This window comes from Mobula birostris, chromosome 3 (assembly GCF_030028105.1).
Source record: "Mobula birostris isolate sMobBir1 chromosome 3, sMobBir1.hap1, whole genome shotgun sequence".
Classification (NCBI taxonomy): Eukaryota; Metazoa; Chordata; class Chondrichthyes; order Myliobatiformes; family Myliobatidae; genus Mobula; species Mobula birostris.
In genome coordinates this window covers 158,584,656-158,604,766 of record NC_092372.1, presented here as the reverse complement: position 1 = coordinate 158,604,766, position 20,111 = coordinate 158,584,656, and the positions used below count along the sequence as shown (strand labels likewise).

At 39.1% G+C, this 20,111-nt stretch overlaps 1 protein-coding gene across 12 annotated transcripts in view; it reads right to left on the bottom strand.

Moving 5' to 3' along the window:
- Positions 1-20,111, bottom strand: part of LOC140195375 (tensin-3-like) — a 449,612-nt gene that overhangs the window by 145,050 nt on the left and 284,451 nt on the right. For all 12 annotated transcript variants that reach the window (XM_072253585.1, XM_072253576.1, XM_072253577.1 and 9 more), the window contains 4 exons: positions 20,042-20,092; positions 16,774-16,896; positions 7,541-7,605; positions 5,374-5,457 (listed from right to left, as the gene is read on the bottom strand). In XM_072253585.1, coding sequence (XP_072109686.1) covers positions 5,374-5,457; positions 7,541-7,605; positions 16,774-16,896; positions 20,042-20,092 — 323 coding nt within the window. The remainder of the gene's footprint in view (positions 1-5,373; positions 5,458-7,540; positions 7,606-16,773; positions 16,897-20,041; positions 20,093-20,111) is intronic.

Genomic DNA, 20,111 nt, shown 5'->3' with positions numbered 1-20,111 from the left:
AAGCCTTCAGGAGATATGGCACAGTTCAGGGAAGCAGATGTAAACTATATTTCAGTGTGACAGAGCACACAGCAGTCCCTGAGAGAAGAGGTCCATTCTAATCACAGAAGGTAGACATTTGGAATGTATGTTTGGTAACACAAGTCTCTGAACACAAAGAGAGACTGCAAATGCTGGAATCCAGAACAAAAACAGTCCTGGAAGTACTCGGTGGGACAAGCAGTGCCTATGGAATCAAAAGGTGTTACGTCACTGTTTGGGATCAATAGCCTGCATTAGGACAGAGAAAAACAGGAAAGGCTGCCAGATTGCTGGTACATTGCAGAGCTTTGGAGAATGGAGACTGGTTTTGATGGGTGGAACCATCTGGGGAGAAGCTGATAGACAAATGGAACCAGTTGGGTGTGGGGATGGGAGGGATGAACAAAGAGAGAAGAAAATGAATCAGAAAGGGCGATGTATAGGATAGGAGGATCTGGGTAGCCAAAACTGGAAAATTCAATATTCATACCATAGATTGTTAGTTACTCGTGGAACATGAGATGTTAGTTCTTCCAGTTTGTGTTAGGACATTCTGTTGAAATGAGGAAAGCTAAGTTCAGAAAGTGTGTGAATGGGAAGGAGAGTTAAATTGACATGCAGCTAGAAAGTCAAGACATCCATTGTGGACAGAGCACAAGACAGAACAGCTGCCTCGTCCACATTTGGTTTTACACATATAAGGATGCACTTCACAAACAACAAATGCAGTAGATCAGGTGGGGAGATGTACAGGTGAATCACTGTCTTTATTTGAAGGACTATTTAGGTGGTGGTGATGGGTGGGTGGAAAGTGCTCAGAGCAGATGTGCAGAAAATGGAGGAAATACACCAAATATGGTAGAAGGGAAGCCTTGCTTCAGGAAGTAGAAGAGCATTTTGGAAGCTTTCTTTTTTTGGCTGATGGGAGCTGGAAAAAAATAGTTATGCATTCCTCCTGAATTAGCTATAATCTTCTTCTTATTTGTTTGTTTGTACAACCTCAGGTGAGTGAATGCTCCATCATTGTCAAGTTTTATCAACTAGATTCCATGCAGCCAATCTTTTTCTATTCTATGGCATGGAAGCTCACACGTTCAGACAGAGGTCTGTAGTTAATATCCGACTTTCACTTCAAATCAGCAAGTCAAACTGCATGGAAATAGGCTCTTTAGCACAACTGGTCCATGCTGGTCAAGATCCACATCTAAGCTACTACCATTTGTACGTGTTTAGCCCACATCCCTACAAACCTTTCTTGTCTGCAAACCAGTTCAAGTACCTTTTAAATGTAGTTAGTGTACTCACCACAACAACTCCTCTGAAAGTTCATTCCAATTACTAATCACTCTCTGGATGAGAAAGTTGCCTGCTAGGTCGTCATTAAATCTATGCCCTCTAGTTCTTCATTCCCCAAACCTAAGAAAAAGACTGGGAACATTAACCCTGCCTATAACCCTCATAGTTTTATACACCTCTGTAAGATCACCATGCATTCTCCTAACTTCCAGTGGAAATATCCCAAGTTGCTCAACATCTCTCCTTAACTCAGTCACTCAAATCCTAGCAACATCTTTGCAAATCTCTTCTCCACTGTTTCCAGCTTAATGGTAGCTTTCCTGTAGCAGGGTGTCCAAAACTGAACATAATTTTCCACGTGTGGCTTCCCCAGCACCTTGTACAACTACAACCCCCAAAGCCTTTTTCACTCATCCTGTGATGGCCTTTCAGGGAGCCATGTATTTGCACTCCTATATTACAGGGAATCACCTGTCCCAAATGCTTGTACCTGATACACGACTCCTGTCTTTTCTTGACAAAAGCGTCACTATGATGCATCATCCAGGGTTCCCTACACGTGTCATCCTTGTGCCTCACTCGAATTGTAATATGCAGATCCTGAACTCTCAAAATAGCTTTCTAGAAGCTTCCCACTTGCCAGAAGTCCATTTACCTGCAAGCAATCTACTCCATCAAGCTTTGCAATTTTTTGTCCAATACTGGTATTTTTCAGATTCTATAAAATTGTGTCTTAGGTTTCATTCTGATAGGAATTCATATTTTAGGCAGAGGAAGTTAAGAATTCAAATTTGTACAAAATATTTGCTTAGAACAGACACCATTTACACCTGTTTTCTTTGAAAGGTTACATCAAATTTTGGGGTCACTAATTTGTTTAGTGCACTTCCAAAATTAACAAACATACTCTCAAATGAACCTTTTTTCCCCTCAAAAAGTCATAAAATTCCCGATTTTTGCTTGGTCACCACCCAAAATGAACTTACCACACAAAAGATTCAGTGTAGCGTGAGTGGATACCAACGATCCAGTTTTGCAACTGCTTCCATTACTGTGCCAATTCACATGTAGAAAAGAGATACCAGCTTCCATATGTAATTTCCAACAACACAATGTACTTTTAAATTTGCTCCTTGACTATCTATTCTTGAAGCATTCATGGGCCCTTGAAATTCCTGCAAACTTTTTCAACATTTTACACCTTTGACTGTTTGTGCTTTGCATACTATATAGCAACAAATCTTTTTGAAAGATCATTAAAATCATTAAGCAAAGCAACTGAATTAAAAAGAGGGTTACTCAGCTATCTGAGCGACTTTGGATTATTGGAAATCGAAAGCCTGAATTAAGCTCCAACAGGACTTTCCAGCCAAAAAACATTTCACTGTCTCTGTGCTTTGACAGGCTCGAGGTCAGGAAGGCATCAATGATGATTGTCCTGTTTGTGATGGACATTTCTGAGACTGATTTTTCTCATGTGCCTCCAGGCAAGCCTGTAGCCAAGATCTTACTGGGGCCAGCAATCCTAGGTATGGAACAGTAGATAGCTTAATAGTCCTTGCTAAATAATTGTCAATTTCTGATGAATTCCACTTTAATGAAGAAATCATTCTGTGATTGGTCTCTTGCCAATCTGTGCTTACATTTTTCAAGGAGTGAGGTCTCACAACAGAGATGATTTGTTCTAAATTACAAAGCATGAATCTGAAGTTGATCTTGTTACTTTAAGTAATAGATTACATGTTTTTATTATCCCAGTTTAAAATTAGAAATAAAATCTCAACATATGTGCATTAACAAAATCATCTCTGTGATTTATGTTGGTATGAAAAAGCATGATTATGTTCAAAGAGTTAGACTTTCCATAAGAAAATCACAATGCTACGAATATTGTTCTCTTATGTACTGCCAAGGCAAACTATCCTTTGAAGTAGCTACTCCATATTTTACAGAGCTTTGGTTAGTTTAAGAATAATTATGATGCCAATTCAAAATGGGATTTTCCTTTCCCCAGATGGTGCTAAACAGTTATCCTTAAATGACAAAAACAGAGCATCATTTTCAGTTGTAAATACTCAGAGGAACTTGTTGGCACATAGACGCTTGGCTCAAGTCAAGGCTCCAATCCAGACTGTTCTAATGACATTAATCTCTCCTGACTGCATAATCTTGTGTGAAATGAGCTTGAAAATTTTTACCCAAAGGGCATGTGCACACCAGGGACCTGAAATAAATTCCAGTCTCCAGTAAGCAGGATCATAAAAAAAAACGTATTTTCCAGAGTTATAATGAAGATGACTTTCACGTCATTATCCCACATTATTATTATTTCACTTTCATGTAGTGAAATATTTCAGTAACATGAAGAGTCTAAGAATCCAATAAAATTTCCTTCAGGTGGACCCGGCATGGAATTGTGATAGCAGAATTGCAAATCTTAGGTACACTTTTGCTGCAATTGGCATATTAGTGACAGGAAAATATTATATTTTTGAAAAGATTTTTAAAAGTGTATTTACAGAACTATACAGTGTACTTTCACGTGTATTTGTCATGGCAATGTTTCGCACATTTCACTTCCTTCTTCCAGCTGGGTCTGAAATGATATATTCACTAACAGCTATCCATTAACCTTGCAGATATAAATAAGCCCTTTACCAAGGAAAGTAAACTTTATCAAATACTTCATCAACAAAAGGTTGTTAATTTACTTCAACGAGCACAAGTACATATTTTAAAATACTGTATATGACATACTAAACCTTAAAACTTACTTGATACAAAAATATCATACAGCATTTCATTCATGCTCAAAAGTGCCAATAGAAACAGCTTTACAAATACTATTGATTTAAAAGTATATCAAGATGAAAGTTCACAGATAGGATATTGATCCCAGAGTAGATTCTCATTTTTGCTCCATGATTAATCTCAGCCAAACTAGCAAAAGAGTACAGTAGACTGTGAAGGGTCTGGGCCCGAAACATTGACTGTACTCTTCTCCACAGATGCTGCCTGGCCTGCTGAGTTCCTCCAGCATTTTGTGTGTGTTGCTTGGATTTCTAGCATCTGCAGATTTTTTCTTGTTTGTAAAAGAATATCACATTTGGTTGACACTGCATCATGCTAGGGTGTCAATAGGGGTGTTGATGGAAGAACGCAGGATAACATCCTTCAGCCTTTCCTCTACTGTAGTAATTTTTTCTAGCAGAAATCAACTACCAGATTTCCAACAAGGATTTGGGCCCAAAAAGAGCCATTGAGTACCCCAGGTTTCAAAGAACAGAAAACAATTGTACAGGAGGGCAGAGAAAATAATTAAACTATCAGATCCGAGATGATATTTTCCTGGCACTGTTTGTTAATCATTATAGTGAACAAGATTGATTAACACATTTAAGGAATAATTCCTCTTGTTTCAGCACAAGAGTGATTGCGCTGCATGGCTGCTGCACTTTGCCTGAGAAGTATTTCTGCTTTTTGTTCTCAAGTGCTGTGTTAGATAAAGCAAAATGACTGCAGCAAATTTTATTCAATTCTAATCAATGGATTAGGGCTCTAATTTAGGATCGTGTTGGTATGCAAAACACTGATAGAACTGCCAGCATCTTCTCTTTAATATTTTTCTTTGGTAGACATGAAATCGAGCAAGCAGTAGCTTTAGTAATTCATCCCAGGTCACTTCAGTTACATCTCACTATTGTCTAGAGATGTGAAATTATTATATACTGAAAATCAACTGAACAGGGATTAAGATAAGTCTTAAACCAAAATGTAAATTTATTCATACAAAATCAAATGTCTGATCTTTTAAAAAAATTTAAATGTTAATTCCTGCAATCTAAATTAATTATTCAAATTGTGGTGATAGACTGCTCGGTATACCATTGTTTAAAGTTCTACTTTGGGCTGAAGAGTCTTAATTTTTATTTTTCATCTATTAGTGATTTTCAAAATATCTTAAAAATGGACCAGCTCATTCCATTAGTTAATCATTTTCTCAATGATATCCTGAGCTCAAATGAGAGTTCAAATTTGACAACTTCCCGGACTCACCGTTTCTGAGAAGGTTGCATTAAGGCAGAGACTTTATCATCATAGAATTTCTTCATGGCAAACCTGTCAAGAGCTTGATCAGCACTGTAACGATAAACAACTTAAGTGAGCGAGCATTAAGCATCAACAGCTAGCCCAGATGAACAGCCTTTCTGACATTAAAAATGAAAGTTATGCAAATTCAAAATTGTACACATTATGAAGTGGGATCAGGTTAGATGCTCGACTGCCAAACTTCTTAGCAACTATCTATTGGGCAGCAAGAGCAAGATTAAAACTTTATAGTAAAGTAAAATAGTGAAGATAATGGAAACAATAAATACTGGAAATACTCAGCAGTCAAACAACATAAGGAGAGAAATGAACATTTATTTTTCAGTTTGATGAATTTTTATTAAAACTGTTCTAATGAAAGATTACCAAGCTGACTCATTCTTTTTTTCCATGTTACCTCAGTATTTCATCTTTTTTGTTTGATTTTAATTTATTTTTTATATTTATTTTAGAGGGCGCAGAAAAAGGAAGTAAAAGGAACATACTTTTTCGATAAAATGGCAAGATTCAAAAAAAGGTAGGAGAAAGGAAAATAGCACAATAAATTTGACAACGCAAACACGAGGAAATCTGCAGATGCTGGAATTTCAAGCAACACACATAAAAATTGCTGGTGAACGCAGCAGGCCAGGCCAGGCCAGGAAGAGGTACAGTCAACGTTTCGGGGCGAGACCCTTCGTCAGGACTAACCGAAAGAAGAGCTAGTAAGAGATTTCAAAGTGGGGGGAGGAGGGGGAGATCCAAAATGATAGGAGAAGACAGGAGGGGGAGGGATGGAGCCAAGAGCTGGAAAGCTGATTGGCAAAAGGGATATGAGAGGATCATGGGACAGGAGGCCTAGGGAGAAAGAAAGGGTGGGAGCAAAGCCCAGAGGATGGGCAAGGGGTATAGTGAGAGGGACAGAGGGAGAAAAAGGAGAGAGAGAAAAAAAAATTAATAATAATAAATAAATAAATGACAGATGGGGTACGAAGTGGAGTGGGGCATTAACGGAAGTTAGAGAAGTCAATGCTCATGCCATCAGGTTGGAGCCCACCCAGATGGAATGTAATGTGTTGTTCCTCCAACCTGAGTATGGCTTCATCTTGACAGTAGAGGAGGCCGTGGTTAGACATATCAGAATGGGAATGGGATGTGGAATTAAAATGTGTGGCCACTGGGAGATCCTGCTTTCTCTGGCGGACAGAGCGTAGGTGTTCAGCGAAACGGTCTCCCAGTCTGCGTCGGGTCTCGCCAATATATAGAAGGCAACATCAGAGCACTGGACGCAGTATATCACCCCAGCCGACTCACAGGTGAAGTGTCGCCTCACCTGGAAGGACTGTCTGGGGCCCTGAATGGTGGTAAGGGAGGAAGTGTAAGGGCATGTGTAGCACTTGTTCCACTTACAAGGATAAGTGCCGGGAGGGAGATTGGTGGGAAGGGATGGGGGGGGGATGAATGGACAAGGGAGTCGTGTAGGGAGCGATCCCTGCGGGAAGTGGGGGGGGGGGAGGGAAAGACGTGCTTAGTGGTTGGATCCCGTTGGAGGTGGCGGAAGTTACGGAGAATTATATGTTGGACCCGGAGGCTGGTGGGGTGGTAGGTGAGGACCAGGGGAACCCTATCCCTAGTGGGGTGGCGGGAGGATGGAGTGAGAACAGATGTACGTGAAATGGGAGAGATGCGTTTGACAGCAGAGTTGATGGTGGAGGAAGGGAAGCCCCTTTCTTTAAAAAAGGAGGACATCTCCCTCATCCTGGAATGAAAAGCCTCATCCTGAGAGCAGATGCAGTGGAGACGGAGGAATTGTGAGAAGGGGATGGCATTTTTGCAAGAGACAGGGTGAGAAGAGGTATAGTCCAGGTAGATGTGAGAGTCCGTAGGTTTATAGTAGACATCAGTGGATAAGCTGTCTCCAGAGATAGAGACAGAAAAATCCAGAAAGGGGAGGGAGGTGTCGGAAATGGACCAGGTAAACTTGAGGGCAGGGTGAAAGTTGTTGGCAAAGTTAATGAAGTCAACGAGCTCAGCTTGTCAATAAATTTGACAAGTCAACAATAAAATAATGAAGTCTTCATGGTCATTGATGGGACCAACTTTAGCAAATGAATCGATCAATTTCAGGAATTACCTTGCAGAGATATTCGTGAAGTGCATATATGATGAAATAACCACTCCTATTCTTCCTTTACCTCCCTGGTGAGAGAAAAAGTTAAACGAGTGAAACTTAGTTTCTGATTAGCACCTAAAGGATGCCAAAAGGTAAAAACATACTGTCTGCTTCTGATATCCATCATATGAATGCTGTTTACAAGATTAATGAAGTGTGCACAAGGAAAAGGAGGGATATTAATTGCGGTTGGAAAGCTTTTATCATACAAGTGAGCTTTTTACTGCAAGACTATGATTAACACAGTCAGCACCACCACAATAGACAGTCAAGTGAAGCTCAAGGATTTAATTTGTCTTAAAATAAGGTATTTAATTCCCAGTAGAATTAAACTGATCTCCATAGCAGAAAATTATGTAACATAGAATAAGTGAGACATTTTAAGCTTGGAAGCATATTAAAACAAGTAACGCTGACATTAAAGTGCTCACTTAACTGAGCAACTTCAAACAGTAATTGATATAAATAGGAATGAAAACCCAAAGTTTTATTCAAATAGATGAACTCCCACTTTAAGACGATTAGAAAGAAGTTCCAGCTACATCTTCCATGAAATTTCATTATTGCACTTTCGGTGGTGTGGAGGGTGGGACAGGTGAGTTCATAAGATTTTCTTAAGACACTGTAAAAAGAACAATTACCGATAACTTGCTCAGATTATACTGGACTTTTCTCTGAACCTTAATCTTTCTCAGCTCAAATGAAGAACCATGTCACAGCAGGTAGATTTCGCTTTTCTACTAGCTTGCTTGCGGCAAAGAATGGAATCTGTTTAATTTCACTTCCACCCTATTCTAAGGTGATGTCAATCAAGTTGTACCCAGCCCATTCGTCATGAGAGACATGACAGTGAGGGTCTATGGCCCATTTGAACACTGATGTCACAACAGTTGAGACTGCATTGTTTAATCATTTCATTACAATTCCAATTCCCAGCAAAAGTTATAATCAAAATAGGGAATAATTGCTGATGTTTTATTCCATTCCTTAACTGTGGCTTGAAAACAACCGAGAAACTTCCTTCTTTCTTTCCAGTCCAGATGTTGGGACTTGACCGGAAACATCCAATGCACATTCCCCTCCAGAGATGATGCCTGCTCACTGAATTTCTTCAGTGCTTTTTGCATTGCTTGAGATCAATAAAAAACGTTGGGAATACCTATGCATTCGGAAATATTTGTCTCTACCAGAGAAGCAAGGAAGCCCTTATGCAAATTTCTATAAAAATCTACTGTCTATAGTCTTCAATGTAACTTTACAATATAAAATTATAAACTAAGCATATATCTTAGCCAGATTTCCTGTTTTTAAACCTTCAGCATTACATTTACCGTATAGTCAACTATTCAAAAATGTCCCTGTCCAACGTCAGACCATTTGAGAAAGTATGAAAATCAAATATTGCAAATGCCAAAAATCTGAAATGAAAGAGTAAAAGTTATAAACAATGTTTCAGGTTGGACGCAGATGTTGGAATATAGAGCAGGAAGATGGAAGAACTCGGAGAGTCAGGCAGCAACTGTGGAGGGAAATGGACAGTTAACATCTCAGATTGAATGCGTTGCAATGCTTCACTTTGATGACCCTTTGGACGTGTAATTACTTTTACTGAAATTACACAGCTTTATTTTGTTGATGTGCAGCTGCTCACTGAATCTGCCGAATGCTTAACTGTAAATATAATTAGGAAGCATAAGTTAACTCAGATAAATAACCCAAGACCTATACTTTGCACAAGGTCAGCTAGTTAGACTCTATGAATAGGTTCCACCTAGCTGAAGTCTGATCTCGTTTCAAAGATATCATATCTGGCCCAGCCATTATATCTGCCTCAAAAGTTCAAACAAGGAGAGGGGAACAAAACACAATAACAGCTAGATTAAGACAATTTATGACACTCAATTTTTGAGAGAAGAATTTTTAAAATTTTGATTACGTCACACTACCAGCAAGTAAAATACAGCGGATTCCAGTTATTTAGGTCATAGGTTAATCGGGGTAACCACTTATTTGGGACAACTCTTAAAGGATAACAACTAATTGAGAAAATAGCTGGGATTCTCTTTGTTTATTTGGGAAACTACACTGCTTAATTGGGACAGGAGGCTGTTGCTAAAGAGTTTCTAACTAGCAGCAGTAGTGTGAGGCCATTAGGTGCTATACTTAGAATAAACAGTTTTTAAATAGTGTGTGTGCTTGTGTTCAAAAAGCAGTGATTTTTTTGTCACTGATAGTTGGTGAGAAATAAGTAGTAAGACAATCCAGACAAAATGCTGGAGGAACTCAGCAGGTCAGGCAGCATGTACAGAAAAGAGTACAGTTGACCCTGAAGGGACTCAGCCCGAAATGTCAACTGTAATCTTTTCCTTAGATGCTGCCTGGCCTGCTGAGTTCTTCCAGCATTTTGTGTGTGTTGCTTGGATTTCCAGTATCTGCAGATTTTCTCTTGTTTGTAGCAAGACAATCCAGAACTTTTTTGATCAGTGCAGTTTCAAGCATTTAGGCTTGGAGATACCAGAAATGACTATGAGTGAAAATGAAATGATTTTACTACTTCAGCACGTTCAGACCTATGAGGAATTTGAAGGTATCGACAATCATTTTGAATGTTACAATGAATATGAAGTTTTGAAGGATCCAATCAGCAAAAAACATTGCATGAAGGCAGTCCATTTGCTGCAGCTGGTGTCTGCACTGATTTTGTTCATTTACAGTCAATCAAAAGAACATGCCTGTGTAAACCGGACGATTTCCTCAGCCGATAACGATTTAAGGAACTAATACACAGTTTTATAGTACAGTACTGTAGTAGTATTGGAAGTGTTCTAATCTGTTCTGTATTTCATTTACATATATAACTTGTTACTCAGTTAAACAGTAGTTTGTCTTTTTTATACGTTTTTAACTATTTCCACGAAACTTCGGCTAACTGGAACAGCCATTTAATTGGGTTAAAATGTACTGGTCCCAATGTATCCCAATTAACCAGTACAATGATGCAGAGCATAGAACAACTGCCTCACAATTCCAGGAATCTGGGTTCAACCCGGACCCTGCCGTGTTATAGTCTGTGTGGAGTTTGTACTGTATATTCTCCCTGTGGCTACACAGTTTTCATCCAGGTACTCTAGTTTCCACTGGTACACCAAAGGCACATGGGCTGATGGCTTAATTGGTCACTGTAAATTGCCACAGGTGTGTAGATGGAATCTGAGCGGAATTGTTGACAATCCAGGGAACATAAAGTGGGATGGGCATTTTGCATGTGGTGCAGATTAGGTCGCTATAGAGACCATGCCTGTGCTGTATGATTCTAAACATACAAGTTTAACAAAACTCTTTACAACAAACTAATTATTATATTCCTCCTCATTCAAATACTCATTCTGTGCATCCCTTAGAGCACACAAGCATAAGCGGGTGATGTTTCTAGAATTAACATAAAGAGCAGGGATAATCAAATAGAAACTTCCAGGTTCAGAAGATTTTAAACTACAATACAATCATTAAGTTATGATATAGAACAGGCTAGTCCTTCTAGCCTAACCCTTTGTGAAATCTCTGGGATCTGATATGACTGATAAATACAGCACAGTACATCACCAATAACCCGCCCCAGAGAAAGCTCACCAATACCTACACTTCCTCAGGAGGCTACAGAAATTTAGCATATCCCCATCAACACTTACTAATTTTTATTGATGCACCACAGAAAACATCCTATCCAGATGCATTACGGCTTGTAAGAACCTGCAGAGATTTGTCAACACAGTGCAGCACATCAGGGAAACCAGCCTCCTATCCATGGGCTCTGTCTATACTTCTCGATGCCTCAATAAAGCAGCCAGCATAATCAAAGACTCCACCTATCCCAGGCATTCTCTCTTCTCCCTCTTCCATTGGGATAAGATACAAAAAAGCTTGAAAGCACGTACCATGCTCAAGAACAGTTCCTACCGCACTGTTATTAGACAACTGAATAGTTCCTTAGTATGCAAATATTGACACTTGTCTTCACAATATGTCTCATTACGATCTTGTGCCTTGTCTACCCATACTGCACCTCTCTTTAGCTGTTACACTTTTTTCTGCATTCTGGTATTGTTTTACCTGGTGTATAATGAATTGATCTGTATAAACCGCACGCAAGACAAAATCTTCACTGTATGTTGGTACATGTAAAAGGACGTGTGACAATACAATAAATCAATACAATCAATTGCAAATAAATAAGTTTTTTATTTCAAGGCATATTCTTTAAACGCTGCCTTGAGAAATGGATAACAACAGATGGATCAAATGTTATGGGGGCTAGGCAGAAATGTTGGGTTTGTACTTAGATCAGAACAATCTTGATCTTTTGGACGGCATAGAATGCTTGAGTACTTCAGGTCTAATTTGCACTGGTGTGTGTAAATAAGATGCCGGTAACACTTGAAGTGCTATCTAATCACACAAACTACCCCGTAGATGACCTGGTTCCTCGCCCACTGAGGCACTGTGTGAGAGTAAAACATCGAGACAGCAGACGGCGTGTGCTGCTGACAGAAGAAGGCCTCTGTACTCGATCACTCTCTCGCTCTCCTTCGATGGAGAATGACAGCCCATCGGTCCTCGACTCAAGGGGCTCGGAGAAGCGATGCAGAAGATTGTAACAGCAGAACAGCACAGTGCCAGTCTCCGCTTTCGTTGCTGCAAGGGAGACCTCTCTCTCCCTTGATGGAAAGAGTGTGCTGTGCTATGGACTCTATATCAAGGGCTCTTTGGGACACTTTTACTATTGCTTGTTGGTTGGGGGGGGTCGTTGCTTCTGCTGGTGCAAGTGGGAGGGGAGGGGAACGTTAATGCTGCCGCTTATGCGATGGGAGAGGGAGAAGCTTCCAGGGGTCTGATGTTTCTACCATTCATGCAATGGGGTTTCCTGTTTTGTGATGAGCAAGAATTTCAGGTTGTATACTGTATGAACCATTTGAACTACTTAGGTGAAGGTCTTGAGGATCCCCAGTCCTGATGAAGGGTCTCAGCCTGAAACATTGAGCGTTGATTCGTCTGCATAGATGCTGCCTGACCTGCTGAGTTCCTCCTCACTTTGCGTGTATTGCGCTACTTTATTTATTTATTTTCCTTCACTGCAGCTGGATTAACTGATAGAAGATTGAAAAAGAGATATGTTCTGGGGTTGGAAGACTGGCAAAATAAAGAGAGAAATGGGTAACATCATTTCATCTGTTTCCATTACACCATGAGGTAACATCAGTGATGGATGAAAAAGATCTGTGAAAAGCACAAATATCCTCTTTGTCTTCTTCCTCTCTGAAAACTGGGAGATAAATTTGGGTCTGTATCTGACGTCAAGACAACTCACACCATGTTGCCAAGAGTAGCATTTCTCATGGTTAAATCGGCATAGTGCTGTATCTTCAGGTTGCTCAACTATGAAGCATCATAATCTGCCAAGGAGCATGAGAAGCAAGAGTAGGCCACGTGGCCTCAAGCTTGCTCCACCATCCAATAAAATTACAGCTGCTCTGATCTGAGCTGCAACTTCACTATCTAGCTTGGTTCCCAGAATCCTCGAGTCTCTTCCAAAGCTGAAGAAAAATGACTGTTGGGCTGAAGAATTAAAAATATTCACAACTCTCCAAAAGATGGAATTCTTTATCACCTCAGTCTTAAATGGGTGACTCCCTATTTTCAGGAAAAATAATCCAGCAAATGCAGTAATTTGCAAGAGTTAGGAACAGCAATATGCAAGTACTATTCCGCTGAAAGAAACAAAGAAGCATTGAGTTAATGTGAAAAGAAAGTCTTGCTTCCAGGAGATTCAGATGTAGCAACAGTAAAGCAAACTAAAAATAGCTCCACCTCTGTCAGTTGTAAAGACTGAGTTTGTACGTTGAGCATGTGCTGCTTTATAAAACACCAAAATTATTCTTCAGTTGTTAACACTACTTGTTAACAACTTTCTTTAAATAATATCCGCAGCCACACAGGCTCACTTGGACCCTTGGGAAAGTACACAAGTTAATCTTTCTGAAGCTGTTTGAAACTTGATATGTGCTATTTTGGATGATTTCAGTTCTTTCAATCTTAAGTAAACGCAGTCTTTTCCTTATAAAATGGGTAGTTCATTGTATTAGCTGACCAGTTTTGAGCGGATACAGCTACATGACAATATTATGAATAAGTAACCACTGTTGGAGTAGGGAGGATGATGTACCCGTCGCAATACTACCATGGCCAAGATAACCACCAATAATAGCTGCTCAAATTTTCATTTTTGGATTACTTGCTTGGTTTGCTGCAGTGTTGACCACTTTACCCCCACAATAATATCTAGCAGTAAAAATGCGTTTTGGGTTAATATCTTTAATAAAACCCAATGAACTGGCCTATTTAACATCTGGGCAATTTCACTGAAAACCACTTCGAAGTACACCTTAACATTTGTTTATTAGGTCATTTTACTCTGCTGAATACTGCTTCTGTTTCAATGACTATGCACATTCACGAGGCTGTGCCAAATGTTCTAAACCAGGCACCGTGACACATCTCGAAAGCCACATTCAGTTCCCCAGATGCACTATAAAAGGCTGTAGATTTTAAAATAAAACTTACAAAGAACTTTAAGTCATTAAAAATGTGTTTTACAATGAGCCAAGATTTTTTTAAGGCATACCTATTGGTGCAGCAAAGTAGAGCAAATGAAGGGATGAAGGTGAAGCCCAAGCCCCTGACCCGAACAAGGGTCAATTGACATTGTGAGTAGTGAGATCAATAGATGATTGTCAGGGAAGGTTATAAAGGCACACAAATCCTCCCAAAGCAAATGGAACACAAGTACAGATCAACGACAAATATCGAAAAACAGCTCAATGGTGATTGGACTATTACATAGAAACATAGAAAATAGGTGCAGGAGTAGGCCATTCGGCCCTTCGAGCCTGCAATGCCATTCAGTATGATCATGGCTGATCATCCAACTCAGAACCCTGTACCAGCCTTCCCTCCATACTGCCTGATTCCTTTAGCCACAAGGGCCATATCTAACTCCCTCTTAAATATAGTCAATGAACTGGCCTCAACTGTTTCCTGTGGCAGCGAATTCCACAGATTCACCACTCTCTGTGTGAAGAAGTTTTTCCTAATCTCGGTCCGAAAAGGCTTCCCCTTTATCCTCAAACTGCCGAGGAGCATGAGAAGCAAGGGTAGGTCACATGGCCTCGCAAGCCTGCTCCACCATCCAATAAAATTACTGCTGCTCTGATCTCAGCTGCAACTTCACTATCTAGCTTGGTTCCCAGAACATCTTACATTCCAAACTATTACGTTTTTACTATTAATGACAATTTTAAAATATCACCACCAACTGAAGTACTCGCTAGGAGATTTTTTTATGAATGGACTTGCAAGATATGGTGCTCCCACTTCCTGCAATATAATGGAATTCTACAACCCATTCTTAAACCATACCATCTAGACTTCCCAGTCCCATACTTTATTCCGTTAACTGGATGCAACCACCACGGCTAACACAATGCAGAAACTAGCTTTTATCACTTGCTGTAAGTACAGTAATACAAATGTTATTGTACCATGCCTAGGTTCCCATAAACAGCTCTTTCAGCTAAAAAGCTAAACAACATGTGGTCACATGGACACTCTAGAACTGGTTCCAAAAATATCATACGACTGCAACACCAAGTTATATGGGGAATTAACCTACCATGCCTTCGAAATGGAATAATGCTGCCAGAAATACAGCCAGAATAAACAAGAGTAAAAGTCAAAAGGTGTAGAACTTATTAAAACAAATGATATAGATTAACTTTGCTTCATTTTCAGATTTAACAGTGTGACATTTTATTTGGAAAAAAGATCTTATGAAGACTTTCAAACACAAACTTATACATCCTGTATACTTAATCCTCAAATACACTAGGCTTAGCAGAGAGAAAAAAAAAACAACAAACAAACCACACGAACTTTAAAAGTTTTGCTTTCATGAACAGTAATTCACATTGGGAAATAGCTGTTCAGTCATGGGATGAGGCAGGAGAGACCAACATTTATTGCCTGTCTAATCAGATGGCAGGGGAAGTGTGAACTGCATTGCTGCTCATCTTCCCAGGGTGGGTAAAGATAGCAAATTTCATTCCCTGAAGTATATTAGAGAACCACTTGGGTTTTTAACAACAATCCACTACTTCTGTGTTGACCATAACTAATAACTAGCATTTTATTATTGGATTTAATTACCTCAATATGAATTCACATCTCCAGATCAGTAATTCAGGCCTCTGCATCTTAGTCTAGTAACACATACATTCTAGCAATGCAGATCTGGTCAGTATGTTTTTACTTTGGCCAGATGACACTGAAATCTTCTATTATATTCATTACAATAAAGCCCCCCCCCCCACCCTCTCTGCCAGCAAACTAACAGCAGTGAGGAATCAAATTTGAAATTCTTTTGGAGAAGGAGCTTGATAAACAATGAAAAGTACTTCTATGAAATGAATATGTGCGACTCCGTCATTTTAAATTGGGATGGGAGCCATGTTAATCCTTAAGTAAAGGAAATCTTGCCTTTGAAATGGGATTCAAGGGCATCAAGACTGCTGAATTAAAACTACCTTTCTGGTAACAGCAAAGCTCTAACAGGAAATAGATTTTATTAAAATCACAGTTCAGTTTATGTAGCTCTATGCCCTGATTATAATCCTACTTAAAATTTGCCACTAAATTACCATCATAATTAAAGTGATCATAAGAAAGGAAGTGTTTACTGAGGTTGTTAACTGTATTGCATTAACTACAAAGCATAAAGAAAACTTTACTTGCATTCAAGTGTGTTGCATTTGACCTTGGTCCCAGTGATGTAAAATCACAATAATAAAAATCCAAAAAGAAATCTACCCTCCAACCAAATGTATCTTAGCTGACAAGCACAATTGCTGTATGGAGAGATTTCTTCTAGTTTCTCAAGACATTCATGTTTATCATTTCAAAGAAACCATCAATTTAACAAGAAAGAAAATAATTTTTTTTATAATATTATACGTTTCTATTTAGAAAGCAATGGAAGCCCATTAGATATACAATGACTAAATTCAACAAATCACTTATTCTAAATTTAAGTTAAGTTAACTAGGCAAAACCAAGAACATACCAACAGCATGGATAAAGCTTACCCTGCAATGAATAACCACGACATGAAGTGGATCATTGTTTAGCCATGTCTCCATTGCTTTGCACATGGTACACATCTTATCCAGAGGTGGTGCATGAAGATCAGGCCAACCTACATCCATCACCTGAAACAAGCAAAGTTCAGATATTTTAATGCCAATAGCAGAGTTCAAGTATGCTTTCATCATGATTGTTTGCTTGTTTTAAAGCAAGAATTTACTTAAACACCAAGATGATTCTGTACATAGACAACCAAACTGAGTGCAGCTGCAGACAACTTGGCCTCTCATGCCTGCTCTGCAATTCAATGAAATAATGGTTGATCCCACTGCAGCTAACTCCATATTTCCATTCATTCCTGGAAACCTATCATCCCATTATTATCCAGATATTGCTACTTTGCTTTTAAGGACATCCAAATACTTTGCTTCCACTGCCCTTTGAGAAAGTGAACTCCAAAGATTCACTATCCTCCAAAAAATACATCACACCATGTGTCTTAAGTAGGTGACATTTTATTCTTAAACAATGGTTTATAGATCTAGATTTTCTGCACAAGAATACAGTTGCTCCACATCCATAGTATAAAGACATTTTGAGATGTTGCATGTTTAAGTCAAGGCCCTTGTTTCCTTCCGAACTCCAATGGATTCAATTAGCATGTTCAGTCTTTAACGCACTCATTCCAGGCATCAGTCTAATAAAGCTCTTAACTATTTCAAATGCCTTTACAACTTTCAGATAAGAATTGTATGTCAAAATAATTAAAATAATAAAATCTATGTTGCTATCAAGCGATTGGCTATTACATAAAAACTAGAATGACATGTTATGCATTTTGAATTTTAACACATGCTATTCTGGACAATATATAGAAGAGCATGTTTGCCAGACAGCTTTTTAGTGTGATCTTGGATCACATTATTTAAGTTACTGAATTTTAATATATTATAATGACAACAAAATAAAACTAGTTTTCTTCCACTCTTCTAAATCACAGGTCCTTTTTATCTCGAAAGCTATTCTGGGAAATAGTAAAGATGATCAGAACACATGGCCCCGCTTGTTCAGGCAAAGTTGCATTAAGTCATCTAAAATGGAAAAAAGATCATGAATTCCCGATGAAAGTAATGGAAATTCCTGAAACATATGGTTTTAACCAACTTGATCACCCAATGAAAACTAACGGAAATTTCTGAAATTCCTAAAAGGAAAAGGGTAAAGGTCAATTGAACCACGGGACTATTAAATTCATGATGAAAGGTTGATGAAGTTGGGCTGTAACTCACAGGAAGGAAGAGAGAAAAAAAAGACTGATATATGTCATAAAGAACAGGCAAACTGATAAAAAATCAATGCAGAAAAATGTTTATGGGGATGAAGAGTTAAAAAATTGGGGCATCATTTACAAAAGGAAGTTTGCCATAAATAAGGAATTCAATCACAGTTATTTCACACCAAGGTTAACCACATCTGGAATGTGTTACCATGAAAGATCATTAAAGCAAATAGAATGAATGATACCAAGATGTGTTTGTGCAGAAAGAATAGAACCAAGTGACATGTGAGGAAACAGGAATGGGAAGTTGTGGTAAATCAAAATGTATGGGCATTTCTGGAATTTGAAGTCTTTGGTGGTTCCTATGTTTCTTGTATCATTATGACAGTATGTGCTCATTCTTCATGTTCTATCATCTATAATTTCTTTCACCAGTGAGAGTGAAAACAGTAAATAGCCTAATTCATGACCAATTTAATAATCTCTGTCAATGACAACAAAAATACTAACTACAGTGGAGTCTGATTATTCAGGGGATGTCAACTAAAGAACTATATACAGAATGTCCACTTTTCTCGGAACAGTACAGTTCACGGCTTCATAAAAGATGTTGAATTGATACCATACGCTCCTAACAGTTCGTCCATCATGTGGATAGCAACAAAACGGAAACTCTCTATTATTCCATCCAGGACCAATTAATGAGTAATTTAGAAGATTAATGATCCCCTGTAAAAAATCTGCTATTCCCAAATATCCTCTGATGTCTTATTATAATGCACCAAGGATACAAAAGCAGCACATATTTGAGCAGGCAGCAATAAAGGAAAGAAACTGAGACAATGTTGATTCATGTTCTTGGTGACAGAAGAGAAAGCTTCTCGTGCAATGTTCCTGTTCTGGAACGTGGCTGGTTGATTTAAAGGCACCGTCCACTATGATTTTTGATCTGACATGGTTCAACTAACAATATGATCCCAAGAAGCAATCCAACAACCCTTAGATTGAGGAGAGAGGCGATGAGGGATGTTGCACTCCAGGAAAGCAGTCTTATACAGATTTTACAGAACATGAAACTACATTATTAATGCATATGTTAAGAAATGCAAGAAACTTGTCTTTATTTATTTTGCTTTCCTCATTTAACTTCCCTGAGAGCAAATGCCATTCCAATCTCATATTATTGGGCTGTCATTTGCATAGTTCCATTACCCAAACAGCAGTAATGCAGTGGTAACATGTAGTCTGATTTTCAAGTTGGTGCTGAGGAGGAAAAAGTACAACTGTGCAGATGAAGAATAAGTGAGACACCAGGGACTGCAGATGCTAGAAGCTGGAGCAAGAAGAAGACAAAACACTGGACGCTGGAGGAACTCGGTAGATCAGGCAGGGAAATGGATAGTCAATGTTTATGGGTCAAAACCATTCATCCGGACTGAAAGGCAGAGGGAATGGAGCCAGTGTAAGAAAGTGGAGGGTAGGAGTGCAGCTGGAGCTGGGAGGTAGATCCATGTGAAGAGGGGTGATAGACAGATGGGGCAATGAAGAGTTGAAATAGCAAGAAAGGCAGGAAGGTTACAGGAGGAGGCGACAAAGAATTGCAGATGATTAAACCTGAGAGAAGAGAAAGATGGGACATGGAGTCAATTGAGGGAGGTGGGATGAGTGTGTGGCTGATGGGCAGAAGGAGAGAGAAGAGAGGGGAAGGAGACAAGGTGATGGGTGTTGGGGTGAATGTAGGAAGAAGTGGACATTTTTACAGAAGGGAGAAAAGGGGTTGGGGGGGGGTAAGCAGTTTACCTGCAACTGGAGAAACCAATATTCAATATTCATGCCATTGGTTTATAGGCCTAACCAGGCAGAATGTGAGGGCTTGTTCTTTTTGCTTGTGTTTAGCCTCACCGTGGTAGTGGAGGAAGCTGACAAGAGACATGCTGGTGTGGGAATGGAAATGTGAAAAGCAGTCTATTAACTTTTAAAAAAAAGCATACCTTGGAGTTCAGTTTGGAGAGATCATACCTCCTTTCAGAAAGATTAAACACCTGTGAAAAGAAAATGAAT